Below are 14,306 nucleotides of genomic sequence, written 5' to 3'. Positions count from 1 at the left end.
GCAGCTGTCGTTTGCCGAGAATGGGCAGACCTGGCGAGGTCTGGAGGGCTACACAGCGTTCAGTTGAGACAAGTTAAGCCTGAGGTCCCTCTGAGACCACCCGGCAGAGAGGCAGGTCAACAGCGATTACAGAGTCAGGAGAGACCTGAGCCGGGAAGACATTCTGAGTCCTCAGAATACAGACCTTTAAAGGCTTGGGACAGAGGAAATCGCCCAGCAGTGATTTTCAATGGGGGCCCCAGGCCACGCGCAGTGATTTCTCGCTGCCTGCAGGCTCAGGGAGGAGGGCTCCTCACTGACATTAAATGGACGTGAGCCAGAGATGCTAAATGTCCTGCAGTGTATGGGACAGTCGTTCATAATAAAGAGTTATTATTATATCAAAATTCTACTACATTCAAAATACCAATCAGCACCGACCTAGGGAGTAAGTGTGGAGAGAGGAGCAGCCGGGGGCTGGGCACCAGAGCACAGGGGGAGCAGGCAGGGAGGTGGAAGGTGGGAAGTGACTTCAAAGTCAAACGGAAATGATTTCTGTAACTGCCCTTGTTAGGGATTATTTATGACGCTTTTCCACTCATTAACAGGGACAAAATCAATACTATCTGTTCAGTCGTCTCAAACAAGTGCTATTAAGCACTGACTGTGAACAAGATAATGTGCAAAGACCCGGATCCCAACATCTACAATACAAGCTGGTCCAGGAGAAGCCTCATAAGTGGATGATACACTGGCGTAGACAAAGTGGAGACTCTGCAGTGACACGGATGGGGGAGGCCAACCAGAACGTCAATACGTGACGTCAGCAGTAGCTGGCAAGGGCCTGGGAACTGACCGGGACCATCCACACGGCTGCAGTGAATGTCGGGGCGGGGCAGTGGGCCGTCAGTGACAAGACATGATTTCCTCATGGAACCTGGCAAAAACAGCCTCTTTGCCACGAGTAACTGAATAGAAAAGCGAAGATCAACTGAAAGAAAAACCCCACTGGAACCGAGTGACCATCCACTTGCCTAAAGATCAGATGACACTCTTGTCTCGCGGACAGAATTTGAGATGTACTCCTAGTTACTTCCATCAATCTTACTAACATATTCAGACAATAAAAGCTCTTCTCCAAAAAGCCCTTAAAATGAAAGGGCACAACAACTCACTTCTCAGCTTCAGAGCAAGGGTTGAAGTTTTCTCCTGCCCCAAACCTGGATGTCACTTCACGGAGGCCCACAGGGGGGAGGCAGGACGCACTGACAGGAAGTCAGATTCCATCACAGGCCCCCACGCGCAGCCCCGCAGCGGCCGCGGCAGCTTCCCCCGCTGTGCGGGCCCCTGTGCTCACCCGGGGCAGCTGCTCCCACTGCTCTTTGTTCTTCATCTCCTCTTGCACCTCGTGGATCCGCTTCAGGGACTCCAGACTTTCATCGAGCAAAAACGTCGTGTCGTTGATCAGCATGTTTATATAGCGAACAAACTGCTTCCCAGAGCTGAAAGGCAATTACATGGGACATGGCCACACATCTCCCTCAACCAAAACGCCGCAGCAGGTCCCAGAGAAAAGGGCCACGCGTGTCGCCCTACACGCATGTCACCCTACGAGACCTTGGCACTACTTGAATACCATGAAGGTCAAGGCCTGCAAGTCTCTCCTTAGACTGTGTTGCCCTTTGAAATTAATCGTGATGAGCTCACCCCAGTGACGTGCTGGAGACACCTTGCACGACTCACGAGAGCCAGTTGCTAATATTTTAGAATTCCGTGAGCAGATTCCCGTGGCAGCTTAAATTTGGCAACAGTGGAAGTATTTATACTCCAGAAAAACAGCACATACTGATATCTTTTCCCTTCAGAGAGGAGGTTTACCAGCATACCCCTGGCTCATTCCCGCAATGATTCTAAGCAGAGAAAACACTCTTCCAGACTAGGAAAAAACATGCTTAAATTCGCCAGGATGAAAGAAAGCACAAATAATTACCCACCTATGAGACAAGAGAACGTCTGACAGTTATTCCCTTTATAAAGAAGACGCACTGAAGAAAGACTGGAGCCTAGCCAGCGTGGCTCAGCAGTTGAGCATTGGCCCAGGAACCAGGAGGTCACGGCTCGATTCCAGGTCAGGGCACATGCCCAGGTTGCGAGCTCGATCCCCAGTAGGGGGCATACAGGAGGCAGCCGATCAATAATGTTTCTCTCTCTCCCCCTCTCTCTCAACAATCAATAAAAAAAGAAAAACTGGAAGCTGTAACACTGATAGAGTGGGCCATTAACTTACTACAGAGAGCTCGAAGCTTCCAGCCCATGGCACTGTCCTGTCACCTGTTCTAATGCAGGGACTCGCTGGTGACGGAGATGGCCTGGCCCACCTGTTAGGCTCTGGAAGGTTAGTAGAGAGAAGGAGGGCTACCCTTCAGGACCTCCCACCGAGCAAGAGGGCCGGCCAGCCCAGCCTGGGGCACAGAAGCTCCCGTGACAAGGGCGGAGCCTGGACTCCGGGAACATGGAAAGTTCCCGAGCCCCACACAGAACCAGCTGTGGGCCTGCGTGGTTTCCTACGCTGGTGCCAGGCTTCCGCTGGAACGTAATTCCGACCAGAAGAGCAGTCCATGGAAACAAAGAATTACCTCACAGTTTCCTTTGCAGAAAGCTATTTAGCAGATGGTGACTCCACTGGGAACACGTACATTATCGACTAGTAACTCAGTTAACGAGTGACCGCCAGACCTGATCCAAGATCTAACAGGGGCTGCAAAGAAAGGCCCAAGTAGATGGGATAAAACTTCTCCTGGAGAGTAAGGCTCGAGTTCAACCTTCTGCCTACCTTTCTTTCAAAGTAATTTAGATGGAATTACTAATGTCAGGTTCAGGTAGGTGCTAACAGTTCAGGGGGCTAATGCAAAGTCCTTGATCAATGCTTAGAGCCTTACTACAAATACAAAGAGCGACACTTCGAATGACAACCCTAATCTAACTGCTTCTGAGCCTCAACTCCTCCAAACATTTCCAGCTCTGCAGCTCGATGTCATGTTCAAGAACACAGTAAGATCTCACTGCAGTCATTCCAACAACTTCCTTTAACACTGTAATCACGAAACACTTAACACATCATCTCAGAATAACTATAGATTCTTTCCTTATGTATGCCATCCCCGAGGGATCTTGACCAACCTCAAGTCCAGCAATATCTCGTAAGCACAGACATTTAGATAACCTGCTCACGTTCAGCAGTACCTTCTGGAAACTTAAAGGAGGCTGAGACCAAGCACACAGCCAAGAGCCCGGCTGTGAAGGCTTTGAAGCAGCCACTCTCCCGGGGATTTGCGAGAGAGCAAGCAGTGACATTGGGGGCGCAGTACTCACTTGAACTCCTCCATGAAGGTACCGTGGTGAGCTATGTTTTGCCAAAGGCTTTTAAAAATGGTGCTAATGTGATAGCGAATGGTGAACTTGTCATAGAACTCGCTGGTCGCTCCGGTATGCTCGACATCTAATAAAGAAAGACACACGTGTCACATATAAATTGACTGGAAGGACACAGAGAAAAATGTTCATAGATTCTCTGTTGAGTGCAGGGATTATCAATGATTTTTATTTTCTTCTTGGTATTTTCTATATTTTCCAGTACATTTTTTGTGACTAAAACAACTAGACACCTGCTGACCTCACCCTGCCTGCTTGCTGGCTGCAATCCCACCTTGCACTCTGGCTGCTTTCTTACTTGATTCATTAAGCTGCCTGGCCTCAGGGCCTTTGCACCTGCTGCCTCCTTGGCCTGCCACTGTGGCTGAGATCTCCTAAGACTCACTCTTTTGTCTCATTTTCAAGGTTACTCCAAGTCCTCTTCTCGGTGACCCTCCCTGCCTAGCTTCTCAAAGTAGCACCACGCCTCTCCCCCGCCCCATACCCACTATGAGAGTATGTTATGTATGGGTCAGCGTCTGTCTCCCACCTAGAACGTCTGACGCAGGGTGGCAGGGATTGTGACATCTTCACCGATAGGCCCTAGCATCAAACCCAGCCCGACACACACAGGAGCTTCAAAAGCATGTGCTGAACTAGTGCCTGGTCTACGTGGGCTAAGGCCGGCCTTGCTGACTAGATCAGCTTGGGAAGAGGAGGCTTGAAATAAGTCATCAGTCTTCCTCCAAGTTCTGAGTAGCAGACTTTTGAGAGCTGGTCCTTACAAATAAATCCTCTTATTCTGAAACGGAACTTTACTTTTGAAACAAACATTGATCTTCAGCATTTCCCAAGCTAGCCTGTTCTCCCTGGGGTGCAAAAGGCGCTTGTTCTGTATCTCAGTCTCTCACACGCTGAGAGGCAGGCGTGTTCGGGGGTCAGGCCCCGCATCCGCAGGCCTTAGCAGGGTGTGATGGGCATGCGGGGCGTGCGTGCGATGCCCCCCTGCAGGCCCTCTGGCGCCAGTGCCTTGGTAACCGTGGGAGGATCACAGAAGCCAGGAGCACCTGTGCTACAGCCCAGCTGCCGAGGTTGCTGCCACTTGCTAGCTGCTGACCTTCAGCAAGCTTCCTGACCTTTCTAAGCTCCGGTTCCCTCGTTTGTAAAATGGAGATATTTATAGCGCCCATCTTGAGGCCTGTGGTTGGGATTAAGTGCAAGGATCAGTAAGGATTCGATAAGTGGAGCTATTCTTAGCCTGGGTGTCATCTGTCCATGACCACAGAGGTGTCCGGGGCCAGAGGGCACACTGCCTGGTGGGAGAGGAGGGGGAAGAGCACCCGCCCCCCAGCTCCTGGGACCTTACCAGTGGGGCCCCGCAGGCCCAGCACGGGTCTCACTGCGGAGGCCCAGCTCCATCCCACACACCTACACATCCCCTGTCCCTTATCCAGAAGTCAGTGACAGCTGCAGGCACGGGCTACAAAATACATTTAACTTTTTTAGTTTTAATACTAACAATACATGTTTACTGAAGACAATTTTAAAAGTTCAGGTAACAAAACAAAACAAAAAAGAAAGAAAGAAAGAAAGAAACTACTCAGAATTCTCAGGGACCCAGTAGCACATGCTCTGCTCCCAGTGGGCTACTGAGCTACACGTGTTAGTGGATGTCAGCATATTTGGTAACAGGTTTAGGTAACTGTACCCACTGGCTTTAGATGGCCTTGTCTGCCTGTCTACCCAGGAACCTACCCGTATAAAACTTCATCAGGGAAGGGACCAACAGTTTGGTGGAGAGAGGATGGTTCTCAATCATTTCAAAGAACTTCTGGGTTCGTGGCTGAACAGCAGGGTTGGTCATAAACATGACTTCTACCAGTTTGGCCACCAGGTACGGATTTCGGATGTAGTTCTGGTTGCACAACATCACAACGAGGAACATCACAATATCCTGAGTGCAGGGCTCGTAGAGCACCTGAGGCGAGTATCTGCAGGGGCGAGAGGAGCGCGAGGTAAAGCCCTGAGTCTCAACCTGGGTGGGCGCTGGTGTCCTCCAGAGGGGAGGCGACTAATAGGTCCAGGAACCAGGATGCAGAGTCCCCTTTAATTTGCTGAGTGTAAGGTGACTATTTATATCACAACTGGATAGATTTAAAAATCCATCATGTCTACTGGCCACAACATTTTAGACTAACTTATTATGTTTTAAAAAATAAACCAAAGCTTTGATTAAATCATCTCATGGATTTCAAAGATCTTCACTACCCAAACACTTAAAAAATATTTTAATAGAGTTAGTTATTTTCATTTTAAAAAGTCAGTTATAAACACAACCCATTACTTTGCTACCTTTCTCCAATTCTACCATTGAGAAAATGTTGGTACAAAATATAGATGTTGTTATTTCTGGCTTTTGAATGTTCACTCAGATATTTATAAACCGCTCCTACTGTTCCTCAGAAACACATTCTCCATCATTAGAAGTTCAACTCCATTTTCACAGAAGACATTATTACCAGCATTGTTAATCCTCTTTGCCTCTGAGATATTATTGGAATTGGCCTGGTGCCACAGTTTGGATTTATTTTTCCAATCTCCAGGCAGCAGTTAAAGCAGTGACACAAAATTTCAGGCATAAAATGGAGGTTTGTAATATAATTAATCATAGAATATACACAAAACATATAAAAACATATAACTTCTAGTAATATGGTAAAGACACTTACTGTACAATAAAAAATAAAAATTCAGCAATATCTTCTACGTAAAACTCAGGCAATGCTGCAAACGCCTTGGGGACGTCTGAACTTAAAGGCAGTGTTACACTATCAACGAGAAGAAAGCACAGGTTACGGGTGAGACGACAGTGCTGGCCGCACTTGAACTTTCCATGCCCGCAGAGGGCTCCCTCAGCAGGGACACACAGGCTTCATAACAATAACAGGAGAATAATAAGCTGTACAGGTGAGGATACAAGGTCAACAACGCTCTCAGCTCAACAATGAAAAGTTATCTCTAGCTTTTTAAAAAAAGTGATTTCAGAGAGGAAGGGAAAGAGAGAGAGAAACATCAATGATAAGAATCATTGATGAGCTGCCTCCTGCATGCCCTGAACTGGGGACCGAGTCCGAAACTCTGGCATGTGCCCTGACCAGAAATCGAACCGTGACCTCCTGGTTCATAGGTCAACGCTCAACCACTAAGCCAAGCCAGCCAAGCTTATCTCCAGCTTTTAGCTTCCAATTTATAGATTCCATTTTCTATTGATCAAAGATTGATAAAAATAAAGCCAATTTTTACAAAGCACTATGTCAAAATTAAAATTGCAGGTGTTGACATTCCCTTATTACTGTAAAATATTGATTAATATTCCATACTCTACATAAGCACAATCTAGAAATTGAAAAATAAATTCTTTATTTTATTTTATTTATTTAATATATTTTTATTGATTTTCTACAGAGAGGAAGGGAGAGGGATAGAGAGCTAGAAACATCGATGAGAGAGAAACATCGACCAGCTGCCCCCTGCACACCCCCCACCGGGGATGTGCCTGCAACCAATGCACATGCCCCTGACCGGAACCGAACCCAGGACCCTTGAGTCCGCAGACGGATGCTCTATCCACTGAGCCAAACCGGTCTCGGCTCTTTATTTGTTTTGTTTTGTTTTTTTAATCCTCACCTGAGGATATTTTCCCATTGATTTTAGAGAGAGTGGAAGAGAAAGGGAAAGACAGAAAGAAACATCAATTTAAGAGAAAGACATCGATTGGTTGCCTCCTGCACAAGCCCCAACCAGGGCCCAGGCCGGAGAGGAGCCTGCAACCGAGGTATGTGCCACTGACCGGAATCGAACCCAGGACACTTCGGTCCACAGGCCGATGTTCTATCCACTGACCCACACCGGCTAGGGCTAAAATGAACTCTTGATGAGGGGAGGGTTTGGGTCCCACTTGTGGACTGTGCAGAGCAATACATTCAACACGGCCCAGACAAAGAGGAGGAGCACACTCACTCGGGGTAGGCAGGGTCCAGGATGCGGAGCAGCAGCTGAATGAGGAGGCCATAAAAATTCAGACATCTTCGCAGGAAGCTCTCGTCAAGTAAACCAGCGTCAGCGCAGGCCTTGCATCGTACCAGTTTCTGTGGAAGCAGGTGTGGCCCAGCCATGTTAGTTGGCAGCTGAGTACCTGCAGCGTGCTGGGCGGGGGTGGGCCAGGAGCGGGGAGCCTGGGGCACCCAGAGCTTCCCCGCTAACTAGCTTTGGGATGCTGGTTGTGTTCTAAGAAAAACAAAAGCTATGCCACACAGACCACTGGACACACAGCTCAGAGGCAGGTCGCTGCTGTCATGTGTAAATAACTCAGGAGCTCTTCAGGGGCCAGGGATGATTAGTGGGAAGAAGCCAGACAAATCTGCATCTGAGTTCCAGGTCACCACTTAAGAGCTGCCTTTGGGGAAAATGCTTGTCCCCCCACCTCAGAGGATCACTGTGAGGATAAAACACACGCACATGCGCACACACTGACATTAATTTAAACAGTTGATGGACTCCTTGAAGCGTTACCTTTGGAGGGCTTAAGGGTTCTGCAGACCCCAGACAAGAGCCCCTGCCTTATTCTGCATCTCAAAGAGGTCTAGTGTCTTCGTAAAACTAAATAAGACCTTAACGTGTGACAGAAATCCAAGCCAGATAAAATTTCTACACATTATTTTACTAATCAACAGAAAGCACGACCAGCTAACAATCAGCTTTTTAATTTGAATATAAACATAAGAAAAATGCCTAAATTTGCTATCTGTGCTAAACCTTTTAAAGCTATGTTCATGAGCGGAAATCTTCCCATCTCCAGATAGTTCTGTGAGATGGATCATTTTCAATTAAAAATGAAGAATGAGGAGGTGCAAAAGAAAGAAATCTTTCCACGACCACAAATCTACTTTGTCACACACCATGAACATGCATGACTGGAAGGAATGATGTGTGTTTTGGGGACAGGATTGCAGGGTTGGGGGTAGTAGGTGGGTAGGAAAGGGAGGAGATGCTAAACTGAGGATGATAAAATCAACTAAAAATTCATGATGTCATTAGCATAGCACTTGACAGTTTGTCCTGAGGTTTAAATATTATATAGATACATGTAAACTACCAACAAGTTTTAGATGCACCATTTTATCTCGGGGGGGGGGAGGAGGGAGAATAATGAATAAAAAATAAGGACATGAAACTGCTCACTCAAGGCATATATCCTGCTGGGAAATACACTATTATGAGGCTGGTCGATACTCATCCCGATTAACTATACGGACCTTAAGCTGAGTTTTGCAGCGCTTCAGCATTTCACGGTGTCTAGTTGCCAGTGGGGAATCTTTCCATTGGCTTTCGTTATTTTTCAAATCTTCCACGGTTCTGAAATCAAAGAATAATGGTCAAATGAAAAGAAAACACACAGACCCATTATCCATCTTATCTACTCATTTTGACTATTTTAGTGACTCTCAGACACATATTTCCCCCCAATTTTAGCATTTCTAAAACCAGAGAATGTCTTACAATCAATGGCATATTATGGTTTAATTGGCAGCATTTTTCTTTCTTATTGATTCCTAAAATGATGTCATAAAATTGATGATACTTTATTTATTCATTTACTTATTTAATATATTTTTATTGATTTCAGAGAGGAACGGAGAGGGAGAGAGTGATAGAAACATCAATGGGAGAGAATCATTGATCAGTTGTCCACTGCACGCCCATGACTGGGAATCGAACCAGTGACCTCTTAGTTCCTGGGTTGATGCTCAACCACTGAGCCACACCAGCCGGGCTCTTGATGACACTTTAGACGTGATGAAATATAGTAACCTCTTTTAGAAGGAAATACATGGTTCCCTTGTTTTTCTTGGAGGGAGAAAAAGAGGTCTCAAGAAAATTCAAGGTTACTATGCCTACTCAATTACCCAAAACAAAAGGCGAGAAGGCGACTTCACTGATGGCATTTCCTCCTTTTCTTTTACAATCGTCGCCTCTGCTTGGAAGACCCTTCTCTGTGATCACCTTTGCCACCTGCTCCTTCACTTCCTTCAGGTGTCTGTCCAAGTATCACCTGTCAGTGAGGTAGTGTCCCCGATCGGTAATAATGCTGCACATTTTAAAGATTGTTCACTTAACATTATTTCAACCCCTTTCTATCAAGACATTTTAAGGAACTAGAGGTTAACCTTAAAATAACTACCATTCCCACACTCCCTTGCTGCCAGCATTTCTGCACATGACCTAGTCCACCACGAGGTGAACGCTCACTGAAAGCAGAAGTGAGTATTGCCAAGTGGCAGCCACATGGTTCTGGGAGCACTTGGTGGAAGCCCTACTGTCCGCTGACCCCTGAAGCAGCTTCCTGCCAGGCCAGGTTCAAAGGAGAACCTGTTTTCCAGCCATTTCCAGGATTCAATAAACCGAATGGTAACCTTTAACAATCCTCTGATAAACTAGAGTACTTTGTGTGCAACTATGAGTGTGATACAGAACAATGCTCCCCCCTAATGACATAGCCCAATCCCCATAACTGTGAGTGCGTTTGCTATCTTACATGGCAACAGGGACTCTGCAGATGTGATTAAGGGTGTGGACCTCAAGATGGGGAGATTATCCTGGATTGTCTGTGTGGGCCCAATGTCACCACAGGGTCCTTCTAAGAGAAAGAGGGAGTCAGAGTAAGAGGAGGAGATGTGACAGCAGAGGCTGGAGAGAGCGAACTCAATATGCTATGCTGCTGATTTTGAAGATGGAGGAAGGGGCCATGAGCCACGGCATGCAGGCGGCTATCAGAAGCTGGAAAAGGCCAGGAAAGAGATTCCTCCCTAGAGCCTCCAGAAAGAATGCAGCCTTGATTTTAGGACCTGTGCCCCCCAGAACTATAAGATAATCATTGATGACGTTTTAAGTCATGAAAGCGTGGTACTCTGTTGCAGCAACAATTGGAAAGTAATATGATGACCTATATTACTGGCACCAGAACGGGTCACACAGGTTATGGGCCCTCAAGAGAAACGGGCCTCTGGGATTAGTTCTCTGATGGGGCAGTGAAGATTCAGGCACCTCAGGACAGAACACTGGCAGCCCAAGGCTCTCCGTGGAGAAACAGCTGCATGAATGGTCACCAGCGATCTCCAGGAAGGAAGAGACGAGGGCTGCTTCTGTGGAGAGCTTACAGAATGAAAGGACAGGCCCGGGATGCTAAATCTCACCTCCAGGAAAGCCAACGAGCCAGGGAGTTTCTAAGATGACCACAAAGTAGCGGCTGGTCCCACAAAGCATCACATCATAATATAAACTGAATCGATAACCTTACTGGGTCTCTTAGCTGTGAGAGCAAAGACGGGCACTCCAAGAATTCAAGAGGAGCTTGGGAGAATTTGATGACTTCGAGGTGGTCATATCACAGGAGAATGCCAAACTCCCTTTCATGGATCCAGAACCAGAACCAGAGTGAGACCAATTTCTGTCCTTATTGGCTAACTGCAAAGTCATATGCCGGGAGTTCATATTGGAAGAAAAAGAAGGGCAAGATTTGCTAGGATGTTGTATTCCTTTCCTATGGCTAGTGTAACAAACTTGCACAAACTCAGTGGCTTAAACAACAGAATTATCGGCACAGAGCCCTGGAGGTCAGAAGTCTCACGTGGTCAGCGTTCCTTCCCGAGGCCCTAGGGAAGAATGCTTCCCTGCCCTTGGCAGCGTCTAGAGGTCACCTGTGTTCCTTGGCTCATGGACCAACCACATCACTCTGACACCTGCTTCCGCCATTAGGTTCCCTTTTCTCACTCTGTGCCTCCTGCCTCCCTCTTATAAGGACCCTCATAATATTGGGTTACCCAGAGAGTCCAGGAAAATCTCCCATCTCAAGATCCTAAACTTAAGCACATCTGCAAAGTCTCTTTTACCATGTAAGGCAACATATTCACAGGTTCAGGGGTCTAGCACGTGAACATCTTTGACACCGTTACTCTCCCCACTGCACACGAGGTGACAGAAGTGTGGGAGTATGTGTGGGAATGGAGCTTAGAGTGCTTCATCAGCCAGAGAGGAGCGTGTAGGGCAGCTTCACTGACATGGTTACACCTACCAGAGATTCTGGACGCAGCGCCATCCTGAGTCGCTGGGAGGGGTTCTAACTGTGTGCCCCGCTATCTGAAACCTGGAAAACGTGGAGACTCAGGCAACCTCAGGACAGGACATCACACACATACCTATTGAGCTCCCGGATGGCCCGGAGCCTGCGGATATAGCGACGGCAACTTGGCAGGATCGAGAGGTGGTGGGCGTGCAGGGTAAGAAAGAAGCATTCCGTAGGGAATTTCGGCTCAGAAAATGGAGGCTGATCTCCATCTAGGAAAAAAACACACATTATCCCCTAAATAAAAGTGGTTGCAGGACTAAATCAAAGAAAAAGCACAACCAATAACGCAAAATTACACTTGAATTTCCACATAGTTTAATGACTCTTAAAAAATTATAGACAATAAAAACTAAAATCTAGGGGGAAACAATCCCTAAAAAAAAATATAGATTTGAGCCCTAACCGGTGTGGCTCAGTGGATAGAGCGTTGGCCTGCAGACTCAAGGGTCCCAGATTCGATTCCGGTCAAGGGCATGTACCTTGGTTGTGGGCACATACTCAGTGGGGAGTGTGCAGGAGGCAGCTGATCGATGTTTCTCTCTCATCGATGTTTCTACCTCTCTATCCCTCTCCCTCTCTGTAAAAAAAAAAAAAAAAATAGACTTGACTAATGTTATAAGAAAAATAGAATTCCTGTGGGCTTGCTCCATTTAAAGAGCAGGTATTCTTCCCCATCTGATGAAATGTCTACATATATGTACAGCAACAATCTTTTGTACTGTGTCTTCTCGATGTATTTTATCTATGACCTGCATTCTTCAAAATGGGTGTTTCTTAATTTTCTTCATTAGAAGTGGTACTGGGAGGATCTATGTACAAGAAATTACTCCCTCAGCCCAGCTTTGGGAGCACATGCTGGGAAGTGGAGTTACTGAGAATGATGGAATTGTAACTACAACCTTTGTTCTGAATCCCCAGAATCCACCTTAGGTAGACTAAATAAACTGACTAAATGCCACCTAGCTCTTCACAAGCTTACATTCTTATCTTATCACTTTGTTTTTGATAATTTATAGTTACCTGATATCTTGAATTTCTTTCCATTTGTATCTTATTTTTCCTACAAGTACACATATTTTCCCTACAAGTATATTTTATTTTCTATGACACTTACTGCTTACATTTTGTTTCAAGCAAAAAACCCGTCTCTGGATAAAATATAGTTTTCACCTTACATATTTGTAACAGTTCTGCATTTTGAATGGCATGATTTTATGGATTACAGGACACACGTTTTCCTCCTTTCTTTTATTTTACGTATTCGTTTTGTCTCACTCTATACATGGTATGTTTATAAATTAAGATACACACACACATTGTCCCTGATAATGCGCTTCATTTCTAAAATTACTTTAAATTTCTCTCTTACAATCTGGGTTAAATCCTGTTTGGCTTTTCAGGTTTTCTTTATTAGATTTCTAGAAAAATGCTTAAGCTTTGATTCTTCTGAATTTCTTAGTCTGTGAGGTATTCCAAGACTTACCAAAAGCTACTCGTTGAAATGGCACTAATCACACACCGACGTTACTGTTCGCCAGGTACCTGGCTCTTATGACAGTCTAAATGCTTTTCTGGAATGTGCATGCCTAGCACGATGCTGCCACTTCAGTGAGCAGGCACCCGCCACCCTCCCTCATCACAGTGCCCAGGGCTCTGGTGCTCATTCAGTAACTGTTCTAAGTGTGGAGAAAAAGGTCAATACCATAATGTTTTCAAGATATTCATTTATTAATCAGACCATCAACTCATCAAGATCTATGAAATGTTTAATGAGAATTTTAATTGGCACATATGAAGTATATATGTAACGAAGTTGCTGCTGTCAGCTTTATTTAACATATATTTATTTATTTAAAATCAGAGAACAGTCTATTTCCTTCCATTTCCTCTATGTATATATTTGATTTTGGCCAATCCAAAGAACTTTTTTTTACTGTATTAATTTTTTAAAAATATATTTTGTTGATTTTTTACAGAGAGGGAGGGAGAGGGATAGAGTTAGAAACATCAATGAGAGAGAAACATCAATCAGCTGCCTCCTGCACACCCCCTACTGGGGATGTGCCCACAACCAAGGTACATGCCCTTGGCCGGAATCGAACCTGGGATCCTTTAGTCTGCAGGCTGATGCTCTATCCACTGAGCCAAACTGGCTAGGGCAAGAGCCCATATCTTAATTCTGGAGTCTGCCTGGCTTATCTGAAATCAGGTCTCCTGAGTGAAACAGAAATTTTGTAAAGAATGACACTGCTTCCTTCACTACTGACAAATACGAGAAACTGCAACCAAACCAACCCCCCGGAAGGATGAACACAGACCAGGCTGCGTGGCAGAGCAGAGCGCCCTGGACTCGCACACAGGACCCGCGCAGCAGCACCACGTGCTGAGCGGGCGAGGCGAGCTTGGCGCCTTTTGGAAGCTCAGTCTCCTCATATTTAACTAGAAAACAGCAGTTACTATTAAGATATTAAAGTTTGTTTCCTGATCAGCCCATAAGCCTATACATAAGTGAATTTCCTATAGAATACATGGGATGGTCAAAGGCACACTGAATCTCAGGTTATGGTGGTGCCTTTGTTTTGGTTAAAATCTCCCATGACTCTGAAACAGCTTTGTACTGGCCAATAAAACCTGGCCCTAAAAACATGTCATTAATGGTAAATATCAGTAATGTTGCCTGACCGGGCAAGACCACAATCAGTCCTCAGACACGCTCCCTGCTCTGCCCCCC

At 45.9% G+C, this 14,306-nt stretch overlaps 1 protein-coding gene across 2 annotated transcripts in view; it reads right to left on the bottom strand.

Moving 5' to 3' along the window:
* The window catches only part of UBE4B (ubiquitination factor E4B), a 94,074-nt gene that overhangs the window by 8,029 nt on the left and 71,739 nt on the right, over positions 1-14,306 (bottom strand). For both annotated transcript variants that reach the window (XM_028160996.2, XM_008151753.3), the window contains 7 exons: positions 11,646-11,784; positions 8,706-8,805; positions 7,411-7,538; positions 6,120-6,218; positions 5,146-5,381; positions 3,352-3,478; positions 1,337-1,481 (listed from right to left, as the gene is read on the bottom strand). In XM_028160996.2, the coding sequence (XP_028016797.2) occupies positions 1,337-1,481; positions 3,352-3,478; positions 5,146-5,381; positions 6,120-6,218; positions 7,411-7,538; positions 8,706-8,805; positions 11,646-11,784 (974 nt within the window). The remainder of the gene's footprint in view (positions 1-1,336; positions 1,482-3,351; positions 3,479-5,145; positions 5,382-6,119; positions 6,219-7,410; positions 7,539-8,705; positions 8,806-11,645; positions 11,785-14,306) is intronic.

The sequence above is a fragment of the Eptesicus fuscus genome, chromosome 9 (assembly GCF_027574615.1).
Source record: "Eptesicus fuscus isolate TK198812 chromosome 9, DD_ASM_mEF_20220401, whole genome shotgun sequence".
In the NCBI taxonomy this organism is placed as follows: Eukaryota; Metazoa; Chordata; class Mammalia; order Chiroptera; family Vespertilionidae; genus Eptesicus; species Eptesicus fuscus.
The sequence above is the reverse complement of the archived record's forward strand: the minus strand, read 5'-3'. Positions and strand labels throughout refer to the sequence as shown.